General features: G+C 34.8%; 1 protein-coding gene across 18 annotated transcripts in view; it reads right to left on the bottom strand.

The window, feature by feature from the left end:
• The window catches only part of Arhgap32 (Rho GTPase activating protein 32), a 301,921-nt gene that overhangs the window by 105,421 nt on the left and 173,820 nt on the right, over positions 1-22,680 (bottom strand). For all 18 annotated transcript variants that reach the window (XM_074066349.1, XM_074066354.1, XM_074066359.1 and 15 more), the window contains one exon: positions 5,727-5,813. In XM_074066349.1, the coding sequence (XP_073922450.1) occupies positions 5,727-5,813 (87 nt within the window). The remainder of the gene's footprint in view (positions 1-5,726; positions 5,814-22,680) is intronic.

Here is a 22,680-nt window from a genome sequence, read left to right as displayed (position 1 = left end):
AGCACTATTCACAATAGCCAAGTTATGGAAACAGCCAAGATGCCCCACCACTGACGAATGGATTAAGAAAATGTGGTATCTATACACAATGGAATTTTACTCAGCGATGAAAAAGAATGAAATCTTATCATTCGCAAGTAAATGGGTGGAACTGGAGATCATCATTCTGAGCAAGGTTAGCCTGGCCCAAAACACCAAAAATAGTATGTTCTTCCTCATATGCGGACATTAGATCAAGGGTAAACACAACAAGGGGATTGGACTTCGATCACATGATAAAGCAAGAGCACACTTGGGAGGTATGAGGATAGTAGGTAAGACACCCAAAAAACTAGATAGCAATTGTTACCCTGAATGCAAAGAAACGAATGCAGATACTTTAAAGCAACTGAGGCCAATAGGAGAAGGGGACCAGGAACTAGAGAAAAGGTTAGATCAAGAAGAATTAACTTAGAAGGTAACACACATGCACAGGAAATTAATGTGAGTCAACTCCCTGTATAGCTATCCTTATCTCAACCAGCAAAAACCCTTGGTCCTTCCTGTTATTGCTTATACTCTCTCTACAACAAAATTAGAAATAAGGGCAAAATAGTTTCTGCCAGGTAGCAAGGGGGTGGCAGGGAGAGGTGGGGGGGGGGGAGGCGCGGGTAAGGGAGGTGGTACGGGAAGCAGGGAGAAATGACCCAAACATTGTATGCACATATAAATAAAAAAAATAGAGCAAAATAAATACAAAGTAAAAAGAAGAAATGAAATAGTAAAATTTAGGGAAGTCAGTGAAATTGAAAATAGAAATAAATGAGAAAAGTAACAAAACCAAAGCTGATTCTTTGAAAACATCAATAAAACTGATAAGCTTTTAACCAGGATAACAAGGAGAGAAGAGGCAAAGAGGAAACTACTATCAGAAGAGGAGGAACATTGCTACAGATCACATGGACAACAAAAAAGTATCATAAAATAGCTTCATAAATTTTATAACACAGATGAAATGGGCCAATTGTTTGAAGACACGATTTGAAAAATTTGCACAAAAAGAAATGACAATCTGAATATATCTGTACCTATTTAAGAAATTGTATCAGCAGCATAATGAAACCCTCCAAACACTGGTTCTTTTTTTTTCCTTTTATTCATATGTGCATACAATGTTTGGGTCATTTCTCCCCCCTTCCCCCCACCCCCTCCCTTACCTATCCCACCCCTGCCCTCATCCCCCTCTTCCCTCCACCCCCTCGCTACAAGGCAGAAACTATTTTGCCCTTATTTCTAATTTTGTTGTAGAGAGAGTATAAGCAATAATAGGAAGGACCAAGGGTTTTTGCTGGTTGAGATAAGGATAGCTATACAGGGAGTTGACTCGCACTGATTTCCTATGCATGTGTGTTACCTTCTAAGTTAATTCTTCTTGATCTCACATTTTCTCTAGTTCCTGGTCCCCTTTTCCTATTGGCCTCAGTTGCTTTAAAGTATCTGCATTCGTTTCTTTGCATTCAGGGTAACAATTGCTATCTAGTTTTTTGGGTGTCTTACCTACTATCCTCATACCTCCCAAGTGTGCTCTTGCTTTATCATGTGATCGAAGTCCAATCCCCTTGTTGTGTTTACCCTTGATCTAATGTCTGCATATGAGGAAGAACATACTATTTTTGGTGTTTTGGGCCAGGCTAACCTTGCTCAGAATGATGTTCTCCAATTCCACCCATTTACTTGCGAATGATAAGATTTCATTCTTTTTCATCGCTGAGTAAAATTCCATTGTGTATAGATACCACATTTTCTTAATCCATTCGTCAGTGGTGGGGCATCTTGGCTGTTTCCATAACTTGGCTATTGTGAATAGTGCTGCAATAAACATTGGTGTGCAGGTGCCTCTGGAGTAACATGTGTCACATTCTTTGGGGTATATCCCCAAGAGTGGTATTGCTGGATCATATGGTAGATCTATGTTTAGCTTTTTAAGAAGCCTCCAAATTTTTTTCCAGAGTGGTTGTACTAGTTTGTATTCCCACCACAATGTAAAAGGATTCCTTTTTCCCTGCATCCTGCCAACACCTGTTGCTAGTGGGGGTGTTGCTAATGATGGCTATTCTAACCGGGGTGAGGTGGAGTCTTAGTGTGGTTTTTGATTTGCATTTCCTTAATGGAAATTTTTTTTAAACTGACTGTTATCTAAAATATACAGAGAATGCTTAAAGTTCAACAGTTAAACAAATGAACAATTCGATTAAAAATAGGAAAAAAATCTAAAAAGATATCCCACCAAAGAAATATGCAGGTGGTAAATAAATAAGCATATGAGAAACTGTTCAACATCCTGTCTTTGAGAATTGTAACTTAAAACAAGACCCCTAATTAGGATGTCAAAACTCAAACACCAACAGTAACAAACACTGGCAAGGATATGGAGCAGCAAGAAATTTCATTCTTTGTTAGTGGGCATACAAGATACCACAGCTAATTTGGAAGACAATTTGGTAGTTTCTTACAAAACTGACCATACTCTTGCCATGCAAACCTGTAATCCCACTCCTTGTTGTTTACCTAAATGAACTGAAAATTTATGGCTACATAAAGTCCTGCACAGGGATATTCATAACAGCTTTATTCATAATCACCAAAAGCTAGAAGTGACCAAGGTGTCCTTCAGCAGGTAACAGATAAATAAACTGGGACATCTAGCAAGGAAACAGTACTCAGTGCTTGAAAGAAATGAACACTCAAGCAAGGAAAAGACATGGAGAAATGTTAAATGTGTATTACTAAGTGAAGGAAGCCATGTGAAGAGGATTCTGGCTATATGACTTTCTAGAAAAGACAAAATTATAGAGATAAAAAAAAAAAAACTGGTGGTTGCCAAGAGTTTCTGTGTATGGAGGGATGAATGGAACAGAAAGGAGTTTTAGTCAGATTTACTATTCTGTGTGATATTACAATGATGAATACACATTTGTCCAAACCTATGGAATGTAAAACTCTAATAATGAAGTCTAGTGCACTTCAGGCGATAATGATATATTAATGTAGATTCATCAATTTTAACAAATGTACCACTGTGAACTTCCTTTAACTGCCTCTTTAAAATATTCTTGTGCCAATAGCAAGTCTGCCCTTCTAAATAGATTTTTATTTCTGAAATTAAAATCTTAATGCACAATTTGCAAATCCTCTTTGTTAAATTTACTGAGTAAAATCTAAAAACAAAAACCTTATATTTTCAGCAGATACGAAACAAGAACTTTAAAATGTAAAACTATATATATATTTTTTAATTTACATATATAAAATACCATGTTGAAACCTCCTTAAAGTATCAATATACACTTAAACTATATATATACACACACACATATATATTCATATATATATATGAAGGGCAGGAAGGTAAAATAGGTCCTGTCCAAGGGGTGGATACCAGTGGGACAGAAGAGGGCATAAGGAGAAAATGAAGGAAGGCAAATATGGTAGATGTATTTTATATCCATGTCTGGAAATAGAAGAATGAAATCTGTTGAAATTGTTCTAGGAATGGGGGTGGGAGCTAAAGGAGCTCGATGGAAGGATGAATCTAATGAAGATATACTGTATGCAACTATGTAAATGTCAAAATGTATACCCCCACCCCATACAATTATTATATACTAATAAAAAAACAATTTTGAGGAGGGGGTTACAAATCTTGCCTTCTGTCTACTTTTGTAAATAAAAGTTTATTGGCAATATAAAAAGCTATAGCTTTAATCTTTCAATTTCTAAACATCAGAGTACGTTAGATGTTCAATAACTGTATAAAGGAACAAAACAAAATTCTTCATATATCCATCTGTCTCAATTTTAATTTGCTAGTAATTTTTAATCTTAATTATTATTACCAAGTCATTGCTACTATTCAAGGATGCCAGAAATCAATAATTCTTGACAAGGCTTAGGAACATAATGAAAGAAAAAGAATTCATCTGCTATCGTTTCTGAGAACAGTTTTTGCTCATGTCCTTGGAAATCTTTTTGTCTTAGGGAAGTTAATCTGAAAAATAATTATCTCTTCAAATGTATGAAGTTCAGAAAAAATAGGGAAAAAAGATACCTGATTTAAATTTTAGCATGGTCCATCCTAAATACAAAACCTTACACAATTACTTAACATCTACGAATAACAGTTTCCTCTTCTGTGAAATGGGAATGTTCACACTTGAATTTTACAGAAGCATTACAAGGTTTAAATAAGAACACTGGCAATTTGCCTATGTACTTTATTCACACAAAGATGTTCTACAAATGTTAATATTTAGAAACACTACAGTAGCAGTGTTTTCTAAATGCACTGAATAGAGAAAAATATATTTAATACCAAGGAATGCATTTCTGATGGTGGAATTTGAAGCATGGGAACATCAGAGTCCAAAAGATATTTTGAGGCAAGCAGGCATTCCCTTGAAACCTACTGCTTACCCACCCCACCTACCGTGACATAAAGGAGCCTTGAGATTATTGTAAATACTTATAAATATTTGATCTTCAGAAAAAACAAACTACTAAATATTAATGAATTCTGGTTAAAATAAAAAAGTAGTTAACACTACAACTTTGATAAGAATCATTAATGTCATCTACTCTAAAGGTGACAAACGGGCAATAAAAATTAAGTATTTTATTAATCAACAATTATCCTCACATCAAAAAAACTATACTTACAGAAGAGATCCAAAAATGGATTTTCATTAGAGTACATGTTAGAATAAATATGTTTAAATTTGCCAATTTATAAAATTAACTAAAAAACTGACACTTATTTGCTGAAGAATGAAAAAGAAGACAGAAGGTTTTAAGACTCAATGTCACTGACATAAATGTTTTATTCTGTGTAGGAGAGCTTAATATAATTAGTGTCAGCGTTTACCCAATTTTCAGCTTTTCTGAATTAATGAATTTTCAACATTCAAGGCATTGAAGTTTTGTTCTTGTCTCTATCATGTCACTGAATTTTCTAGGATTAAAGGTGTGAGCCACTGTTACCCAGCTTGCAAATGATGTATTTTAAATCTCATTGAGATTAAGTCATGGCAATACCCTCAAAAAAAATTCTAGTGATAACAGTCAAAAAACTGCAGGCGTCAAAACAATGCACACATCCTCTTTTTATATTCAGAAGCGCTTACTGTCCTGGTCAGAAAAGCTGATTGTATTTAGAGACAACTGGTCTACTCCGCTTTCCTTATGACAAGTTATCATCAGCTGACTCATTTAATGTAATGATCAATAAATAACACATTTACTCTTTTCACTTAAGGTTATATATTAAATATCTGTAAAACTGATTCTATTAATTTGATAGCTTCAACTTTAAGAACATGTAGAAATGTCAATACGGTTGGAAAAACACAATAAAACAACATCTGCTTTACCACAGTCACTGTTTTTTCTCATGAGCATACAAACCTTTAGGAACTTTTTTAAAAATACAAAGAGAACATATTCAAGTTGCAAACTAAACTGTGCATCCAATGTAGCACTGTATGAACATACTTTTTTCTCTTTTTGAAAGGATAACATTTCCTTATAAGTTAATAGTTATTAGTAGCCAAATTTCACTTCAATATAAGTATCTTTCTGTGGATTATAATCATTTATGCAATATGACAAACATACTATAGTAAGGAATTTAATAATCACTCAAAATAATTCTTATTAACTCTGTGAAGACAAGAACACATCCACACAATTACCTGACAGGCAATCTGCACGAGGTAGACCAGTTCTTTAGATTCACAGCCATTTTTCATTACTTCATTCTGTTCTTCCGAAAGTGAAAGCTAAGTCACAGAAGGAAAGACAGAAGGAGAGAAAGTCATGATTAATGAAGGCGAGTAAACTAAGTATTCAAAGATACCTGGACCATGACATCATATTAAAGTAAGACATGCCTTATACTAGAGTTCTTATACTAGAACTCTCTTGCTTTAAGCAGGTAAGCAAGGAATTCAGGATTCTGAAAAAAAAAAATTAAAAAACACTTTCCTATGAATTGTCTTTGTAGTTTATATATAACCTGGAACAACTGCATAAGTAAAAGTAGTAAGTAAAACTGTTCAAGAGTAGGTTCACTTCCTTAGTCTATTAGATATTAAGCTGGATACCAAGAGACAGTCTGACAGTTTAAAAGAGTTCAATTATAAAGGATTGCAAACTCGCTGTCCAAAGAAAGAGTTGAGCCCACTGACATGTTAATTTCAGTTCACCATGTAAATCTACACATTGGATTTTATTTTTATTCAAACAAGCAGCCAACATGTAGAAGCTAACAAGTCTCATATGAACCTACTTACTCTTAGTCACTTACTCAGAAAAGGGAGATAATCTAATAATACCTCCTCTCAATATTATGGGTATAAATAAGATGAAACATAGAAAGTATTCACTAAGGTGCCTAGTACTCAGAAAAGTACTTAAGAAATGTAACATCTCATTATAGTTAACACTGTAAGAAACACATGGTTGAAGTAGAAATATTCTCTAATTAGGAAAGTAGTGTCACTGGAAATTTTTTAAAAACTTTAGATATTAAATAGAAGTTCACAAGATAATGATCACTCTTATAATAACCAAAATAGCCCAAATTAACTGCGAAATCATAGTTTAAAAACAAAAGAATTGAACTGAAAAGAAAACCCAATGAACTACGCTGTAGAAAATGACAAGACTTTTGTGAGACAGAAGAGATTCACTCGTGAGCCTGGATTCCTGGCAGAGATGCCAAAGAATCAAGAATCTTCTTTCGACAGAGTAAGAAAAAAATCAGCCAAATCTTGAATGACTACAAGTAGATTAAAATGACAAACTAAAATTATAAGGAGCACCTCGTAGCAGAGTTGGTACCCACTATCAACTGATAAACACAGATACTAACCAAGGGTATAGGATCAGTACCCCAAAAGGTAAAGTAAAGCAGGACAATGGGGAGAAGAACCTCTGAAGTGTGAGGAACCATCAAATCCAAATGCATCAAATCCTTCCATGATTTAAAATAGTAATAAAAAAAAAACCTAAAAGAACTCATGACCACTAACAGAGCACTGCAGAAGTTACTTGAAGATATCCTACACACAGAATAGAAAGAATAAACCTCACCTCACTAAACATGTACATAAGCAAATGAGTATTAGGGAAGACTCAAACACTACAAAAACAACAAAATGGCAGATTACCTCATACCTTTCAATAGTAATTCAGAATTTTAAAGCTCTCAACTCTTGACTCAAAATACACAGACTCATGAATTGGATTAAAAAACCTAGTCATTTATTGCCTACAAGAAATACACCTTACTAGCAAAGAAAAACAGGCATACAGTGAAAGGATGGAAAATATTTCCAAGAAAGTAGAGCCCTAAAATAAGCAGGAGAGCTATTCTCACATCTGAAAAAGAAGACTTCAAACCAAAATTAGCCAGAAAATACAAAGAAGGTCACTTCATATTGATAAAGGGAACAATCCATAGGAGGAGATAAAAACTGTATACATACATGCAATGAGTGTTGTGTACACAATTTCATAAAGCAAACACTAATGGACATAAAAACACAGACCCCCCCAACACAATAATAATGGGAGACTTTAATACCTAACTTTTACCAATGGACAGATCATGCAGAAAAATTACCAATGAAGAAATTTCAGAATTAAATGACACGAAAGAGCAAATGTACTTAACAGACATCTACAGAATAGTCCACCTAATAATATACATTCTTCTAAACAGCCCACAGATCTTTCTTCAAAATAGACCACATCTCAGAACATAAAACAAGTCTTAATAAATACAAAAAACTGAAAAGAATCCATGTGTTTTATGAAACTACAATGGAAAAAAACTAGAATTCAGTAACTACAGAAAATATCCAAACACATGGAGAATGAACAATTCACTCTTGAATAATCGATCAGTGGGCCACTGTAGAAACAAGGAAGAAAATGAAAAAAATGTACCAGAACCTTTGGGATATAGTAAAGGCAGTGCTAAGAGAGAAGTTTATGATTCTGAGTGCCTTGATTAAAAAAATCAGTGACATCTCAAATAACTTAACAATGTACCTCAACCTCTTAGAAAAACAAGACAAAGCCAAATGAGTAGAAGGAAAGAAATAATAAAGATCACGGCAGAAATTAACAAAATGAACACTAAAAGAACGATACAAAGAACCAATGAAACAAAAAGTTAATTCTTAAGAACAATATACAGACTAACAAACCCTTAACTAACTAAGCAAAAGAAACAGGGAGAAGGTACAAAGTAACAAATTTAGAGATAAGTAGGTGATATGACAAAAAATGACAATGAAATTCAAGGATCAGTAGGGAATACTTCAAAAACTTGTATTCTAATAAAACAGAAAAATCTAGAAGAAACTGACTAAATTTCTAAATGCATAATGACCTACCAAAATTGAAACAAGAGGATATAAATCACCTAAGCAGACACATAATAAACAATGACATTGGGCCAGTAATAAAGTATCTCCCAACAAAGAAAAGCCTAGAACCAGAGGATTCACTGCTGAATTCTACCAGACCTTAAAGAACAACACCAATGCTCCTCAAATTATTCAATAAAATACAAAGGAAAGAAACATTATCAAACTAGGATTAACCCGACACCAAAGTGTGCTAAGTATATGACAAAAATGTTTTATCAATTTCCTGGATGAATGCGGATACAAAAATTCTCAATAAAATAATTGCAAACTGAATTCAACAACACATTATAAAGGTCATATGACATGATAAAGTAGTTTTCATTTCAGGGATGCAAGAATGGTTCAACCTTTGCAAATCAATAAATGTGATACAGCACACAAAGGTAAAAAAAATCATATGATCACTGGATACGAAAAAACCTTTAACAAAATTCAACATTCTTTCATGATAAAAACCCTGAAGAAAGTCAGAATAGAAGAAACATACCTCAATATAATAAAGGCTATATATGATAAATATATAACTCACATCATCCTAAATGAAGAAAAACTGAAACCATTTTTCTCTAAAGTCAGGAATGAGACAAGGGTCTCTACTGTCTTCACTCTTATTCAACATAGTGCTAGAATTCTTAATCAGAGCAATAAGGCAAGATAAAGAAATAAAAGGAATGCAAATAGGAAAGGAAGAAGTCAAATTACCCCTATTTACCAATTATATGATCCTATATTTAAAAGACCCTAAAGACTCCATAAAAACACTTAGATCTCAAACAATTTGGGCAAAGTAGCAGGATACAAAATCAACATATAATAACAAGAAACCAAGAAAACAATTCCATTTACAATAGCCTCAATAAATAAATAAATAAATAAATAAATAAATAAATAAATAAATAAATAAATAAACATCTAGGAATAAACCTAAGAAGGTGAAAGACCTGAATAATGAAAACTATAAAACTTTGAATAAAGAAATGATAGAAGATGAAAAGACTCTGCATATTCATGAATCAGAATAATTAACATTGTGAATGTGTCTATATTACTGAAAACAATCTATAGATTAATTTCAGTTCTCATCAAAATTCTAATGTCATTCTTCACAGAAATAGAAAAAAAATCAACCCTAAAGTCATATGGAAGTAGAAAACATTTCAAATAGTCAAAGCCATCCTGAGCAAAAATAGCAATGCTGGAGGTATCACAACACCTGACATCCTTAAATAATACTACGGAGGCATAGTAACAAAAACAGCATGGTACTGGCAAAGAACAGACACTTAAACCAATGAAATAGGATAGAAGATCAAAGAAGTAACTCCACACAGCTGCAGCCACCTGATTTTTAACAAAGATTTAAAAAACGTATTGCAGAAAAGACAACCTCTTCAACAAGTAGTGTTGAGAAAACTAAAACTTGATCTCTATCTCTTACTCTGTATGAAAAGGATCAAAGATCTTAATGTAAGATCTGAAACTTACAAACTACTGTGGGAAAACCCATAAAGATACAGGCACAATGATTTTCTGAATAGGACTCTTAATTATTCAGAAAATAAGAGCAAGGATTGATAAATGGGATTGGATCAAATTAACAGCTTCTGCACAGCAAAGGAAACAATCAAGAGAAGATCTACAGAGTTTGAGGAGTGGCTCAAGTGTGCCCAGAGTTCAACCTTAGCACAGCCAAAAAAAATAAAAGAGGGATGACCTAAAGAGTGGAAGAAAACCTTTGCCAGCTATTCACCAGAAAAAAATTAATGTCAAGAATATATAGAGATCCAAAAATTAAACACTAAAGAATAATCCAATTAATAAATAGGCAAAAGTACAGAACAGTCAGCTCCCAAAAGAAGTATAAGTAGCAATAAGTACATGAAGAAATGTTCAACATCTTCAGCCATAAAGGTAATGCAAGTCAAAATGACATCAAAATTCCATCTCATCCCAGTCAGAATGACAAACAACGACAAATGCTGGTGAGGATGCCAGAAAGAAAGGAAACCAGAATGACAATCAGTATGAAGAGTCCTAGAAAAACTAAATATGGAACTATCATATGATCCTGCTATTCCACCCATGGGAATATATCCAAAGGAATGTATGGCAGAATACACTCCATATACCTGCACTCTCATGTTGACAGCAGCACTATTCACAACAGCCTAGGGGCTCATCAACTGATGAATGATTAAAGGAAATGTGGTATATGCACACAACAGAGTATTATTACATAAAGAAAAATGGAATTATGTCATTTGCAGGAAAATGGATAGAACTGAAGATCATAATGTTAAGGGGAAAAAACAGACTAAGAAAGACAAATATCACATGCTCTCTCTCATATGCAAAATCTAGATGAAAGAAAAAAATAAATCACATAAATGTAAAATTTTCGGGGGTAGGACCCAGTGAGAAGAGACAGAGCAGAAGGAGGCTGAGGGAGAGTTGAATATAATCAAAGTAGTTTATGTACACATACAAAAACAGAACAACAAAACACGTTAAAATTTGTTTTAAAAAGAAGGAGGGGGATAAGAAAGAGTAATAGAGGGTATGGTCAAAGTACATTAATTGCATGTATAGAAATATTATAATGAAATCCTTTTGTATAATTACTACACTAAAAAACAAGAAGATAGACAAATGGCCAATGAGTACATGAAAAGATGTTCAACACCACTTATCATTAGGGAAACTCAAATCTTAACTACAAAGAGGTACCAGCTCATATCCACTAAGATGGCACAAAAAATGATGATATGGGTGCATGACTGATAGCCATGTAAAATGGTATAACCACTGTGGAAAATAGTATGGTGGTCTTCAAAAAATTAAAACTAGAATTACCATATGATCCAGAAGTTCCTCTCCAATGTACAGAACCCCTCCAAATGAAAACAGGGTCTCAAAGAGGAATTTCTACATGTACTAAACTTGTGTTCAAAGCAGCATTATTTATAAGAGCCAAATCATGAAAGTAACACGAGTATGCATCAACAGGTGAATGCAAATACAACAGAGTATTATTCAGCCTTCAAAAATCTAAAAACTCTGACATATGCTACAACATATATCAACCTGAAGGGCACTGTTCTAATAATATTAAGTAACCCAGTCACAAAAAGTCAAATACTATATGAGTCCACATGAGATACTTACACTTGCCAATTCTATGTGAAACTTTAAAAATTTTTCAAAAGAAATGAAAATTATTACATCAGATATTAAGAGCAACGTAGACACAGTGAACTCAATAATGGATCTTAATCTGGGTGATGGTGGTTCACACCTATAATGCTAGCTACTCAGGAGTCAGAGATCAGGAGGATCAAGGTTTGAAGTCAAGTCTGGGGAAAAATTTCCAAGACCCTATCTTGAAAAACCCTTCACAAAAAAGGGCTGGTAGAGTGGCTCCAGATGTAGGCCCTGAGTTAAAACCCCAGTACCACAAAAAAAAAGTATCCAAAATGGAACTTTAAAAATTACCCAAATTAAAACACAAAGAGCAAAAAAATTGCAAAAAACAACAGTACACTTCAGATCTCTGACAATGTCAGTCAGACAACTACAGGTATAACTGGAGCACTGAAAGGAGATAAAACAGGAATAGGGCAGAAGTATTTGATGAAATACCATGTGAGAGCGTTCCAAAATTCTTTAATCACATCAAGCTCAAATACAAGAAATTCTGTAAGCCTCAAATAGGATAAGTATATCGGTGCTAAACATACTGTAATTATGCTTTTAAACAACAAAGAGAAAGAGAAAAATCTTTCAGGCTTTATAGAATAAACACACATTACTAAAAGGGGAAAAAAATGTAAATAACAGCTGAATTGTCACAAAATCATGACAAGAGAAAAGACAAAAAGAAAAGAACTTTAATGTACTGGAAGAAAAACTGTCAACATATCCCATGAAAATAACCTTCAGAAATTGAAGCAACATAAAGTGATTCACAAATGACAAAAGATGAGAGAATTCGTCTCCAATAGAACAGTCCAACAAGAAAACCTAAAATTAGTTTTGCAAGCTGAATGCAAGCACTGTCAGGTAACAATCCAGAACTGCAGGAAAGAGTTAACAGTACTAGAAATGGAAAATATCCAAGTAAATGTAAAACATCTAACTTCTTCACAGTAACAGATGGAGCAGGTTAACAATATCTTCAAGTTCCGAGAAAACAAATTTTCTAAGATTTTATTCATATCTAAGCTACCATGTTAAAAAAAAAAAAGGCTAAAAAAGCATTTTCTGACAAACAAAAACTGAAAGAACTCCCACCACAAAAACTTCACTGAAAAAATTTTAAAAATATGTACTGGACAAGAAAACAGATTCCAGGAGAAATAAGATGTAAAGCAGAAATAGTAGGCAAACAATTCAGCAAACACATTTATACATCTGACGGGGAAACCAGTTTCCCCACAGCAAAAAATTAGTACAGGAACAAGAGGGAAATGAAGAAAACAGATACTCAGATCCAGACTCCAACAAAATGAAGATAAACTATGCGAAAGAACCCAATGAAGCCCACAAGAATAATTTAAAAGAAGCCATACTATACGTACTCAATGAGAATTTTATAGAGATGATACTGGATACGGTCAACCAAAATGTACAGGAAACACTCAAGAAACTCCAAGAAAAGAAAAATAGAGAATTTGAAACTATAGGCCAATTTCCTTAATGAACATTGATGCAAAAATCCTCAACAAAATAATGGCAAACCGAATTCAGTAACACATCAAAAAGATTATTCACCACGACCAAGTAGGCTTCATCCCAGGAATGCAGGGGTGGTTCAACATACGAAAATCAATAAACGTAATAAACCACATTAACAGAAGCAAAGACAAAAACCACTTGCTCATCTCAATAGATGCAGAAAAAGCCTTCAATAAGATCCAACACCATTTCATGATAAAAGTTCTAAGAAAACTAGGAATAGAAGGAAAGTACCTCAACATTATAAAAGCTATATATGACAAACCTACAGCCAGCATTATACTTAATGGAGAAAATCTGAAATCATTCCCTCTAAAATCAGGAACGAGACAAGGATGCCGACTATCTCCACTCTGATTCAACATAGTACTGGAATTCCTGGCCAGAGCAATTAGGCAAGAAGAAGAAATAAAAGGAATACAAATAGGTAAAGAAACTCAAAATATCCCTATTTGCAGACGACATGATCCTATACCTTAAAGACCCAAAAAACTCTACTCAGAAGCTCCTAGACACCATCAATAGCTACAGCAAGGTAGCAAGATATAAAATCAACATAGAAAAATCATTAGCATTTCTATACGCTAACAATGAGCAAACTGAAAAAGAATATATGAAAACAATTCCATTTACAATAGCCTCAAAAAAAAAATCAAATACCTAGGTGTAAACCTAACAAAAGATGTGAATGACCTCTACAAGGAAAACTATAAACTTCTGAAGAAAGAGACTAAGGAAGACTGGAGAGATCTCCCATACTCATGGATTGGTAGAATCAACAGTAAAAATATCTATACTTCCAAAAGTAATCTACATGTTTAATGCAATTCCCATCAAAATTCCAATGACATTCATTAAAGAGATTGAAAAATCTACTGTGAAAATTATATAGAAACACAAGAGGCCACGAATAGCCAAGGCAATACTCAGTCAAAAGAACAATGCTGGAGGTATCACGATACCTGACTTCAAACTATATTACAAAGCAGTAACAATAAAAACAGCATGGTACTGGCACAAAAGCAGACATGAAGACCAGTGGAACAGAACAGAGGACCCAGATATGAAGCCACACAACTATAACCAACTTGTCTTTGACAAAGGCGCTAAAAATACACGATGGAGAAAAAGCAGCCTCTTCAATAAAAACTGCTGGGAAAACTGGTTAGCAGTCTGCAAAAAACTGAAACTAGATCCATGTATATCACCCTATACCAATATTAACTCAAAATGGATCAAGGATCTTAGTATCAGACGACAAACTCTAAAGTTGATACAGGAAAGAGTAGGAACTACTCTGGAGTTAGTAGGTATATGTAAGACCTTTGTCAATGAAACACCAGCAGCACAGCAACTAAGAGATAGCATAGATAAATTGGACTTCATAAAACTAAAAAGCTTCTGCTCAACAAAAGAAATGGTCTCTAAACTGAAGAGAACACCCACAGAGTGGAAGAAAATATTTGCCAGCTACACATCAGACAAAGGACTGATAACCAGAATATATAGGGAACTTAAAAAACTAAATTCTCCCAAAACTAATGAACCAATAAAGAAATGGGCAAGTGAACTAAACAGAACTTTCTCAAAAGAAGAAATTCAAATGGCCAAAAAACACATGAAAAAATGCTCACCATCTCTAGCAATAAAGGAAATGCAAATTAAAACCACACTAAGACTCCACCTCACCTCTGTTAGTATAGCCATCATTAGCAACACCACTAATAACAGGTGTTGGTGAGGATGTGGGGAAAAAGGAACCCTCTTACACTGTTGGTGGGAATGTAAACTAGTACAATCACTCTGGAAAAAAATTTGGAGGCTACTTAAAAAGCTAAACATTGATCTACCATTTGATCCAGCAATATTGCTCTTGGGGATATACCCAAAAGACTGTGACACAGGTTACTCCAGAGGCACCTGCACACCCATGTTTACTGCGGCACTATTCACAATAGCCAAGTTATGGAAACAGCCAAGATGCCCCACTACTAACGAATGGATTAAGAAAATGTGGTATCTACACACAGTGGAATTTTATGCAGCCATGAAGAAGAACAAAATGTTATCATTTGCTGGTAAATGGATGGAATTCGAGAACATCATTCTGAGTGAGGTTAGCCTGGCCCAAAAGACCAAAAATCGTATGTTCTCCCTCTTATGCGGACATCAGATCAAGGGCAAACACAACAAGGGGATTGGACTTTGATCACAAGATAAAAGTGAGTGCACACAAGGGAAATATGAGGATAGGTAAGACACCTAAAAAATTATCTAGCATTTGTTGCCCTCAACACAGAGAAACTAAAGCAGGTACCTTAAAAGTAACTGAGGCCAATAAGAGAAGTGGACCAGGAACTAGAGAAAAGGTTAGATCAAAAAGAAATAACCTAGAAGGTAACACACATGCACAGGAAATCAATGTGAGTCAACTCCCTGTATAGCTATCCTTATCTCAACCAGCAAAAACACTTGTTCCTTCCTATTATTGCTTATACTCTCTCTACAACAAAATTAGAGATAAGGGCAAAATAGTTTCTGCCGGGTATTGAGGGGGTGGGGGGGAGAGGGAGGGGTGGAGTGGGTGTTAAGGGAAGGGGTGCGGGCAGAGGGGAGAAATGACCCAAGCATTGTATGCACATATGAATAATAAAAAAATAAAAATTAAAAAAAATGTATACATCTGAATAAATTTAATAATTACAGGAGACAAAACAATGGAACTGTTGAACATGGAAGATGAGAAAGTGATCACAGTTAAAATATCCTAAGGGTTGAGTCTGTATGAAAAAACAGCAGAGATAGTGAGAAACTTTAGATTTTAAATTAGATGTTCAGGTTAAAATTTTAATGACAGCCAGTAAAAAAAGACCAAACACACACACACACACACACACACACACACACACACACACACATTCATTCTATTCTTTTATATACATATAACTTCTAAATCAGAAGGGGTATACAACTTTTGAAAGTCAAAAAACACATAAGAAATGAAGATAAAATAAAATCAGTAATCCTAGGCAGAACAGGAGAGGCAAGATGAGGAGAGAGCATACTTCCAAAAAACAGCAAGGCTATAAGACAAAACAAAACAAAACAAAACAAAAAAAACCCACAAACAAAGAAAAAAGAAGAGAAAAACTAACAGAAAAGAAGGTAGTTGAATGGTATCCACAGGATGGTGATGTAGGCAACTCCGAACTCCAGTCCTGGGAAGACGAGGCAAGAGGATCTTGAGTTCAAGGCCAGCCTAGGCTGTAAATCAAGACACACAGAAACAAATAAGCAAACAAAACAAAACTCCAATCTCTCCCCAGAAACATGAAAAAAAAAACCCACAATCTCTCAGAACCAACTTCCCTACTAATGCAGAAAACAGTACAAGGCATACAACAACCAAGGGGGCACAAAAATCAAGACAAGGAAATTTTAGATGGCAGGAAAGCTTTGTGATGTCTTCAGGTACCCTTGCCCCAACACACACCAGCACAGCAGCAACTTTGACTTGTGCTAGCCCTTATTACTAATATGAGACATGTGGGTCCCTAGGTGCAGAAGGAGCAGAGAGACCAGACTTTATTCATAAACCACCATGCTGTCTCATCTCTAAGAAGGCTCCCTGAAGGCCTGAGGCCAGGTGCTCATCTGTTTCACCTAACACAGAATCACTCAGGGAGGAAAAGTGGTGAGCACCACTTAAAAACATTAAGACAAACAAAAGCCCTGCAGCCACCTAGAGCAAAAAAATACAGCTGAGATATAAAGTAGATAACCTAGGAGGAAAAGCTGAGCAGAGAGGTTCTTCGGAAATTAGGGCACGCAGAAGTGCCTAAGAATACTGGAGTATTTAGACAAGCATATACATTGTGCAGGATAGGATGTGTGCTCACTAAAGAGCTGAAAAGTCTATGCTTTCAACCTCTAATTGCTCCCAAGGCTAAGTGCAACAGGAAAGGAAGGCTAAAACAGACATGTAAACAGCATGCCTAAGTGCTGAATGAGTACCACAGTACAGAGGCAATGCACAAAGACTGGCAGAAGTGGCTGGCTGTATGTTTGTTTCTATTTTTAGCTCCTGGCATTCAAGAAAATCCCTGGAAAAACAACTACCTGAACATAAGCTAAAAGACAACTTCAGTGAGCATACATGACAAATATAGTTCTTAAAAACTCACTAAATCATAAATCATTAAAGGGCTCAACATGGTGGTACATGTCTATAATCACAGCTACTACAAAGGTGAAGACAAGAATAATGCAGTTGGAAGCCAGTTCAGGCAAAGTATGCATGAAACCCTATCTGAAAAACAAACTTAAAAAAGCAAATGGACGGGGGCATTGGCTCAAGTGGTAAAGTGAGTTCAATCCCCAGTACTGGCAGGAAAAAGACATCACCATATGAACAGACAACTACAGTCTTCAACAATCTAAAAACAGTAAACCCTGGAGGAGGAGAATCTGATATCCATAAATTACCTACCATATTATAATTCTAAAATGGCAACTATGCAAGTATAACTCACAAGGTACACAAGGAAACAGGAAAACATGGCCATTCACAGGAAAAAAGTAAGCAGACAGAAACTGTCCCTGAGAAGAAGAAAGAGACTTAACAAGATTTTAAATGAACTGTACTGAAAATACTCAGAAGGCTGAGACAAGAAGATCATGAGTTTGAGGCCAGCCTGGGCTACAAACAAAAAACAAATAATTTTAAAAACTTGCAAAGCGCCAGGAAACCATGGATTAAAAGTCTAAAGGAAATCAGAATAAAAATAACATATATACAAATGAGACTATCTAAACAGAAAGTATAAAAAGGAAACAAACAGAAATTCTTGGGCTGAAAAGTACAATCACTAAAATGATAAATTCACTAGGGGGCTCAACACTATATTTGGCAGAAAGAAAAAGTATCAGCCAACTTAAAAATAGGACAACGTAATTATACCATCAGAAGAACAGAAAGAAAAAACTTTTAAAAAAATTAAACAGTGTCTAAGGGACCTCTGGGGTATCATCAAGTGAACCAAGACACAATCATGGAAGTCCAAGAAAAAAGGGAAGGAAAGGGACAAATTACTTGAAGACATATGGCTGGCATCATTCCAAATCTTATGAACAGCATGAATTTACATATCCAAAATCGTCAATGAACTCCAAGTAGGATGAACCTAAACAGATTCACACCAAGACACATTATAATCAAAACACTGAAAGACAAAGTCAAAAAGAAAACTCTTAAAAGCAGAAAGAAGCTACTGGTCATATACAAGATTAGAAGCTAATTTCTCAAAAGAAACCTTGGAGGCCAAGAAGCAGTGGGATGATATATTTAAAATGCTGAGAGAAGACCCATCAACTGAGAAATCTCTACCTGGTAAACTGTCCTTCAAAAATAAAGGAGAGCTGGGTATGATGGCACATGCACGAAAGAAGCAGGAGAATCATGAGTTCAATGCCAGCCCAGGCAAAGTTATCAAGAACCTATCTCTAAAACAAAAATACAAAAAACAAAAAGAACAAACAAACAAAAATATAAACAAAAGAGCTAGAGGCATAGCTCAAGTGGCATATCATTTGCCTAGCATGTGCAAGGCCTTGGGTTCAAACCCTATTAATACAAAAAAAGTTAAAAAGATAAAAGAAAAAAAGAAAGGACACTGAAGAGTAACTTAAACCCCTATGAAAATAAAAAGAACTTCAGTTAAAATGAATACATAAACAAATATAGCATCAGTTTTATTGAAATTTTGGTATGGCACTCCACTTCTTGTTTTCTCCATGATTTAAAAGAAAAATGCATAAAATAATCATGAATCTATTTTAATGGGTACATGGTGTATAAAGATACAATTTGTGACACCAATTACACAAAGAGTAGCACAGAGCTGTATAGCAGTAGAGCTTTTGATGGGATTAAAATTAATCTGGTATGAATTTAAGAGACAGTCATAATTTTAGGATATGATATATAGGCACTATGATAATCATAAAAAATAAACTACAAAGAAACGAGAAGGGAATCAAAACAGGTCACTAAAAATTTCAACTAAGGCCACAACTGTAATGATATTTTGGAGGCAGAGATCAGGAGGATCAAGGTTTAAGGCCAGCCCAGGCAAAAAGTTAGTGAGATACCAATCTGACCAATGGTAACCATCTATAATTTCAGTTACAAGGAAGGCATAAGTAGCAGGCCTGCAATCCAGGCCTGGGCAAAAACAAGCACCCCTAACTGAAAAATAACTAAAACAAAAAGAGGTGGGACAGCATCTGCCTAGCAAGCATGAAGCCCTAAATTCAAATCCAGGTACTGCCCAGAAAAAAAATCAACTAAATATAAAAGAAAGAAGTAACGGAGAGAATGAGTAGCAAAATCTGACTTTTGGCTGCTGAATTCATGTATTAGTTTTTGGAGTTGTTTTGTGGAATTTTTTAGGTTTTTCTACATACATGATCATACCACTTCTGAACAGAGAAATTCACTTCTTCCATTACAATTTAGATGCTTTTCTTTTTCTTTTTCTTGTCTAATTGCTCTGGTAGGACCTGCAATGTTGTGCTGAACACAAGTGGTGAACACAGCCATGCTTATCTTCTTTTCAGTTTTCAGTCATTAAATAGATGTTAGCTGTAGGTTTTCACATATCGTCTTTGTTCAGTTAATGAAGATACCTTCTACTCCTAGTTTGCTTTTGTTTTTATCACTAAAAAGTGTTGAATCTTGTCAAATGCTTTTCTGCATCAAATGAAACTATCATGTGGGGTTTCTCCCCTTCATCTGTTAATATGGTAGAGTACACTGATTGATCTCCATATATTGAACCACCTTGCATTCCTCAGTTTGGAAGGATGAAAAGCTCTACAGTGTTGACAGTTACACACCAATATGAATGCACTTTAAATTTTTTGGTGGTGATGAGGTTTGAATTCAGAGCTTTGTGCTTATGAGGCAAGTGCTGTGCCACTTGAGCCATGCCTAAAGCCCTTTTAACCTTAATTTTTCAGGTAGTATCCTATGCCTTTTGCTTGGGGCAGGCCTCAGACCACAATCCTACTATCTCTCCCTCCTCCCTAGTGGAGAGTACACCTGGGTTGGTGTTGTTGAAAGAGGGTCTTGCTAACTTTTTTGCCCAGGTTGGCCTCAAACTATAATCTTCCCATTTCTGCCTCCCACTTAGATGGGATTACAGACCTTTCCCACCATGTTCTGCCCAATGTGTTAAAAATTATTGAAATGGCAAAAAGTGAGCAATTTCCCAATATCTTGTCCATTTTCCCCAAAACAGAAATCTCTTAGAAATATTAAATTTAGAATGAAATTTTTAAACATATAAAATATGATGTGTATCTATACAATGAAACATTATTTAATAAAATAAAAAGTAATGAAGTACTGACACATGCTATTGACACATGGATGAACTCTGAAAACATTATGCTAAGTAAAGGAAACCAGTCATAAAAGACTACATAACATATGATTCCATTTGTATGCAATATGCACAAAAGGAAAATCCACAGAGACTGAAATAAATTAGTAGCTGCCTGGGGTTTGGGAGGGGGGAGGGTGGGGAGGACAGGTTCAGGAAGAGAACAGAATGTGACTGTTAATGATAGAGGGTTTCTTTTGGGAGAAAGAATTAAAAAGGTTCTAAAATAAGACTTGGGTGATGGTTGTACAACATTGTGACTATACTAAAAACCAGTGACTGGCTTTACCCAAATGGGTGAACTTCATGGCATATGTTTTAAAACCCAATAAAAAGTGTTTTAAAAGTAAACTCTTTAAGGTGAAAAATCAGTAGCATTCCTATAACCAGTAGAATCTAACTTTAAAATGAAATTGAAAAAAGACTCTGTTCACATTAGCAATAAATACTCTAAGAGGTACTCAAAAATCAGAGGAAATTATCAGATATTACTGAAAGATATGAAGGAAGACATAAATAAATGCAAATGAATATGAAAATATAGTATGGTAAATATAGCAATTATTCTTCAACTATCCTATAAATTAAATATAATTTCTATCACAATTTCAACAACTTTCCCTAACCACCCCACAGGATTTGTCAAGGGAACCCTAAAATGTATATGGAAAAGCAATAGACTAAAAATGATCAGAATAAATTTTTTTCAACATTTAGCAAGGATTTGTTTTCATATAACAGTATAAACTTGGTGAAATAGAAAAAAAGAAAGAGAAAAATCTCCTGCTTCACAAACGGGAGATAGGATTGAAGACTCCTAACCAGGACCATGTTAAAAAAGTCAGGACACTTGCCTTACCAGATAGCAATACTTATTATGAAGCTATAATTCAGTGCCTCTCTATATTTCCACAGAGAGGTAGAACTTATGTTTCCACCTTTTGAATTCAATCTATGCTTATGACTATTTGAACCAACAACACTGGAGAAAATTAACATTGTGGCAAAGTTCTGGAACTTCCAAGAGTAGACATTTTAAATATCTTAACAAGTCCTCGTTGTTACTTTTGAGGCCCTAAACCACCACAGTCCTACTGGGAAGAGAGTCATTTGGGGAAACTCTGAAAACACAAGATGTAAAGAAGGAAGACAGGCCATGGATAGGATCAGTGAAGACCAGGTATCCAGTGCCACTTGCCACCACCATCTGAACATAATTGCATGACGGAACCCGCGAGAACTGTCCATCTGAGTAAACCAAAGGAATCATGAAATAAAATTAAACGGTGATTGTTTTAAGTCAGTGTTTTGAGGGATTCAATATACAACAAAAGATAACAGGAACCTAATAATTAGGTTAGTATAATATCAACACAGAGACAAACTATGGACCAAAGGATCAGAAAAGACAGCCAAAACACTGACACCCATGTTTGGACATGGATTTATGACCAATAAGGCCTTAAAATCACTGTGGAAAAAACTACTACTTAGTCTATAGTGTAAGATAACTAGAGAAAAATAGACCCTTTATCTTACAACATAGCCAAAGAACAATTCCAGGTGAATTATACCTAAGGTATGAAAATCAAAACATTAAAACTTTAAGAACAGTAATGTTAAAGGAGGTATAAGGAAAATATCTCTAGGCTCACAAGACAGGAGAATTTCTTAGCTAAAACATGAAAAAGGGGAAAACAAGAGACTCCTAAAATGGACTACTTCAAAAATTTAAACATTATCACAAAAGGAACAGCACAAAGTAAAAATCTTAGTCACAAGCTGAGATTTAAAAAAAATTATAATACACATTTGACAGGTTTTTAACTATAATATGTAAGGAAAAAAAATTGAGAGAGGTGGATATAACTACAGAACCTTGAGAAGTATCTGGAATTGACACAGGGACCACTATGTATTTGATGAATGACTAATAAACATGTACCTCACATGTACTCACCTTTAAAACTGAATTTCTCACTTTCCTCTTCCTTCTCCTAAATTCCCAAAGTAAATACATTACACAG

The sequence above is a fragment of the Castor canadensis genome, chromosome 2 (assembly GCF_047511655.1).
Source record: "Castor canadensis chromosome 2, mCasCan1.hap1v2, whole genome shotgun sequence".
Lineage (NCBI taxonomy): Eukaryota > Metazoa > Chordata > Mammalia > Rodentia > Castoridae > Castor > Castor canadensis.
Note: the sequence above shows the minus strand (reverse complement) of the source record. Positions and strands in the feature narration are given on the sequence as shown.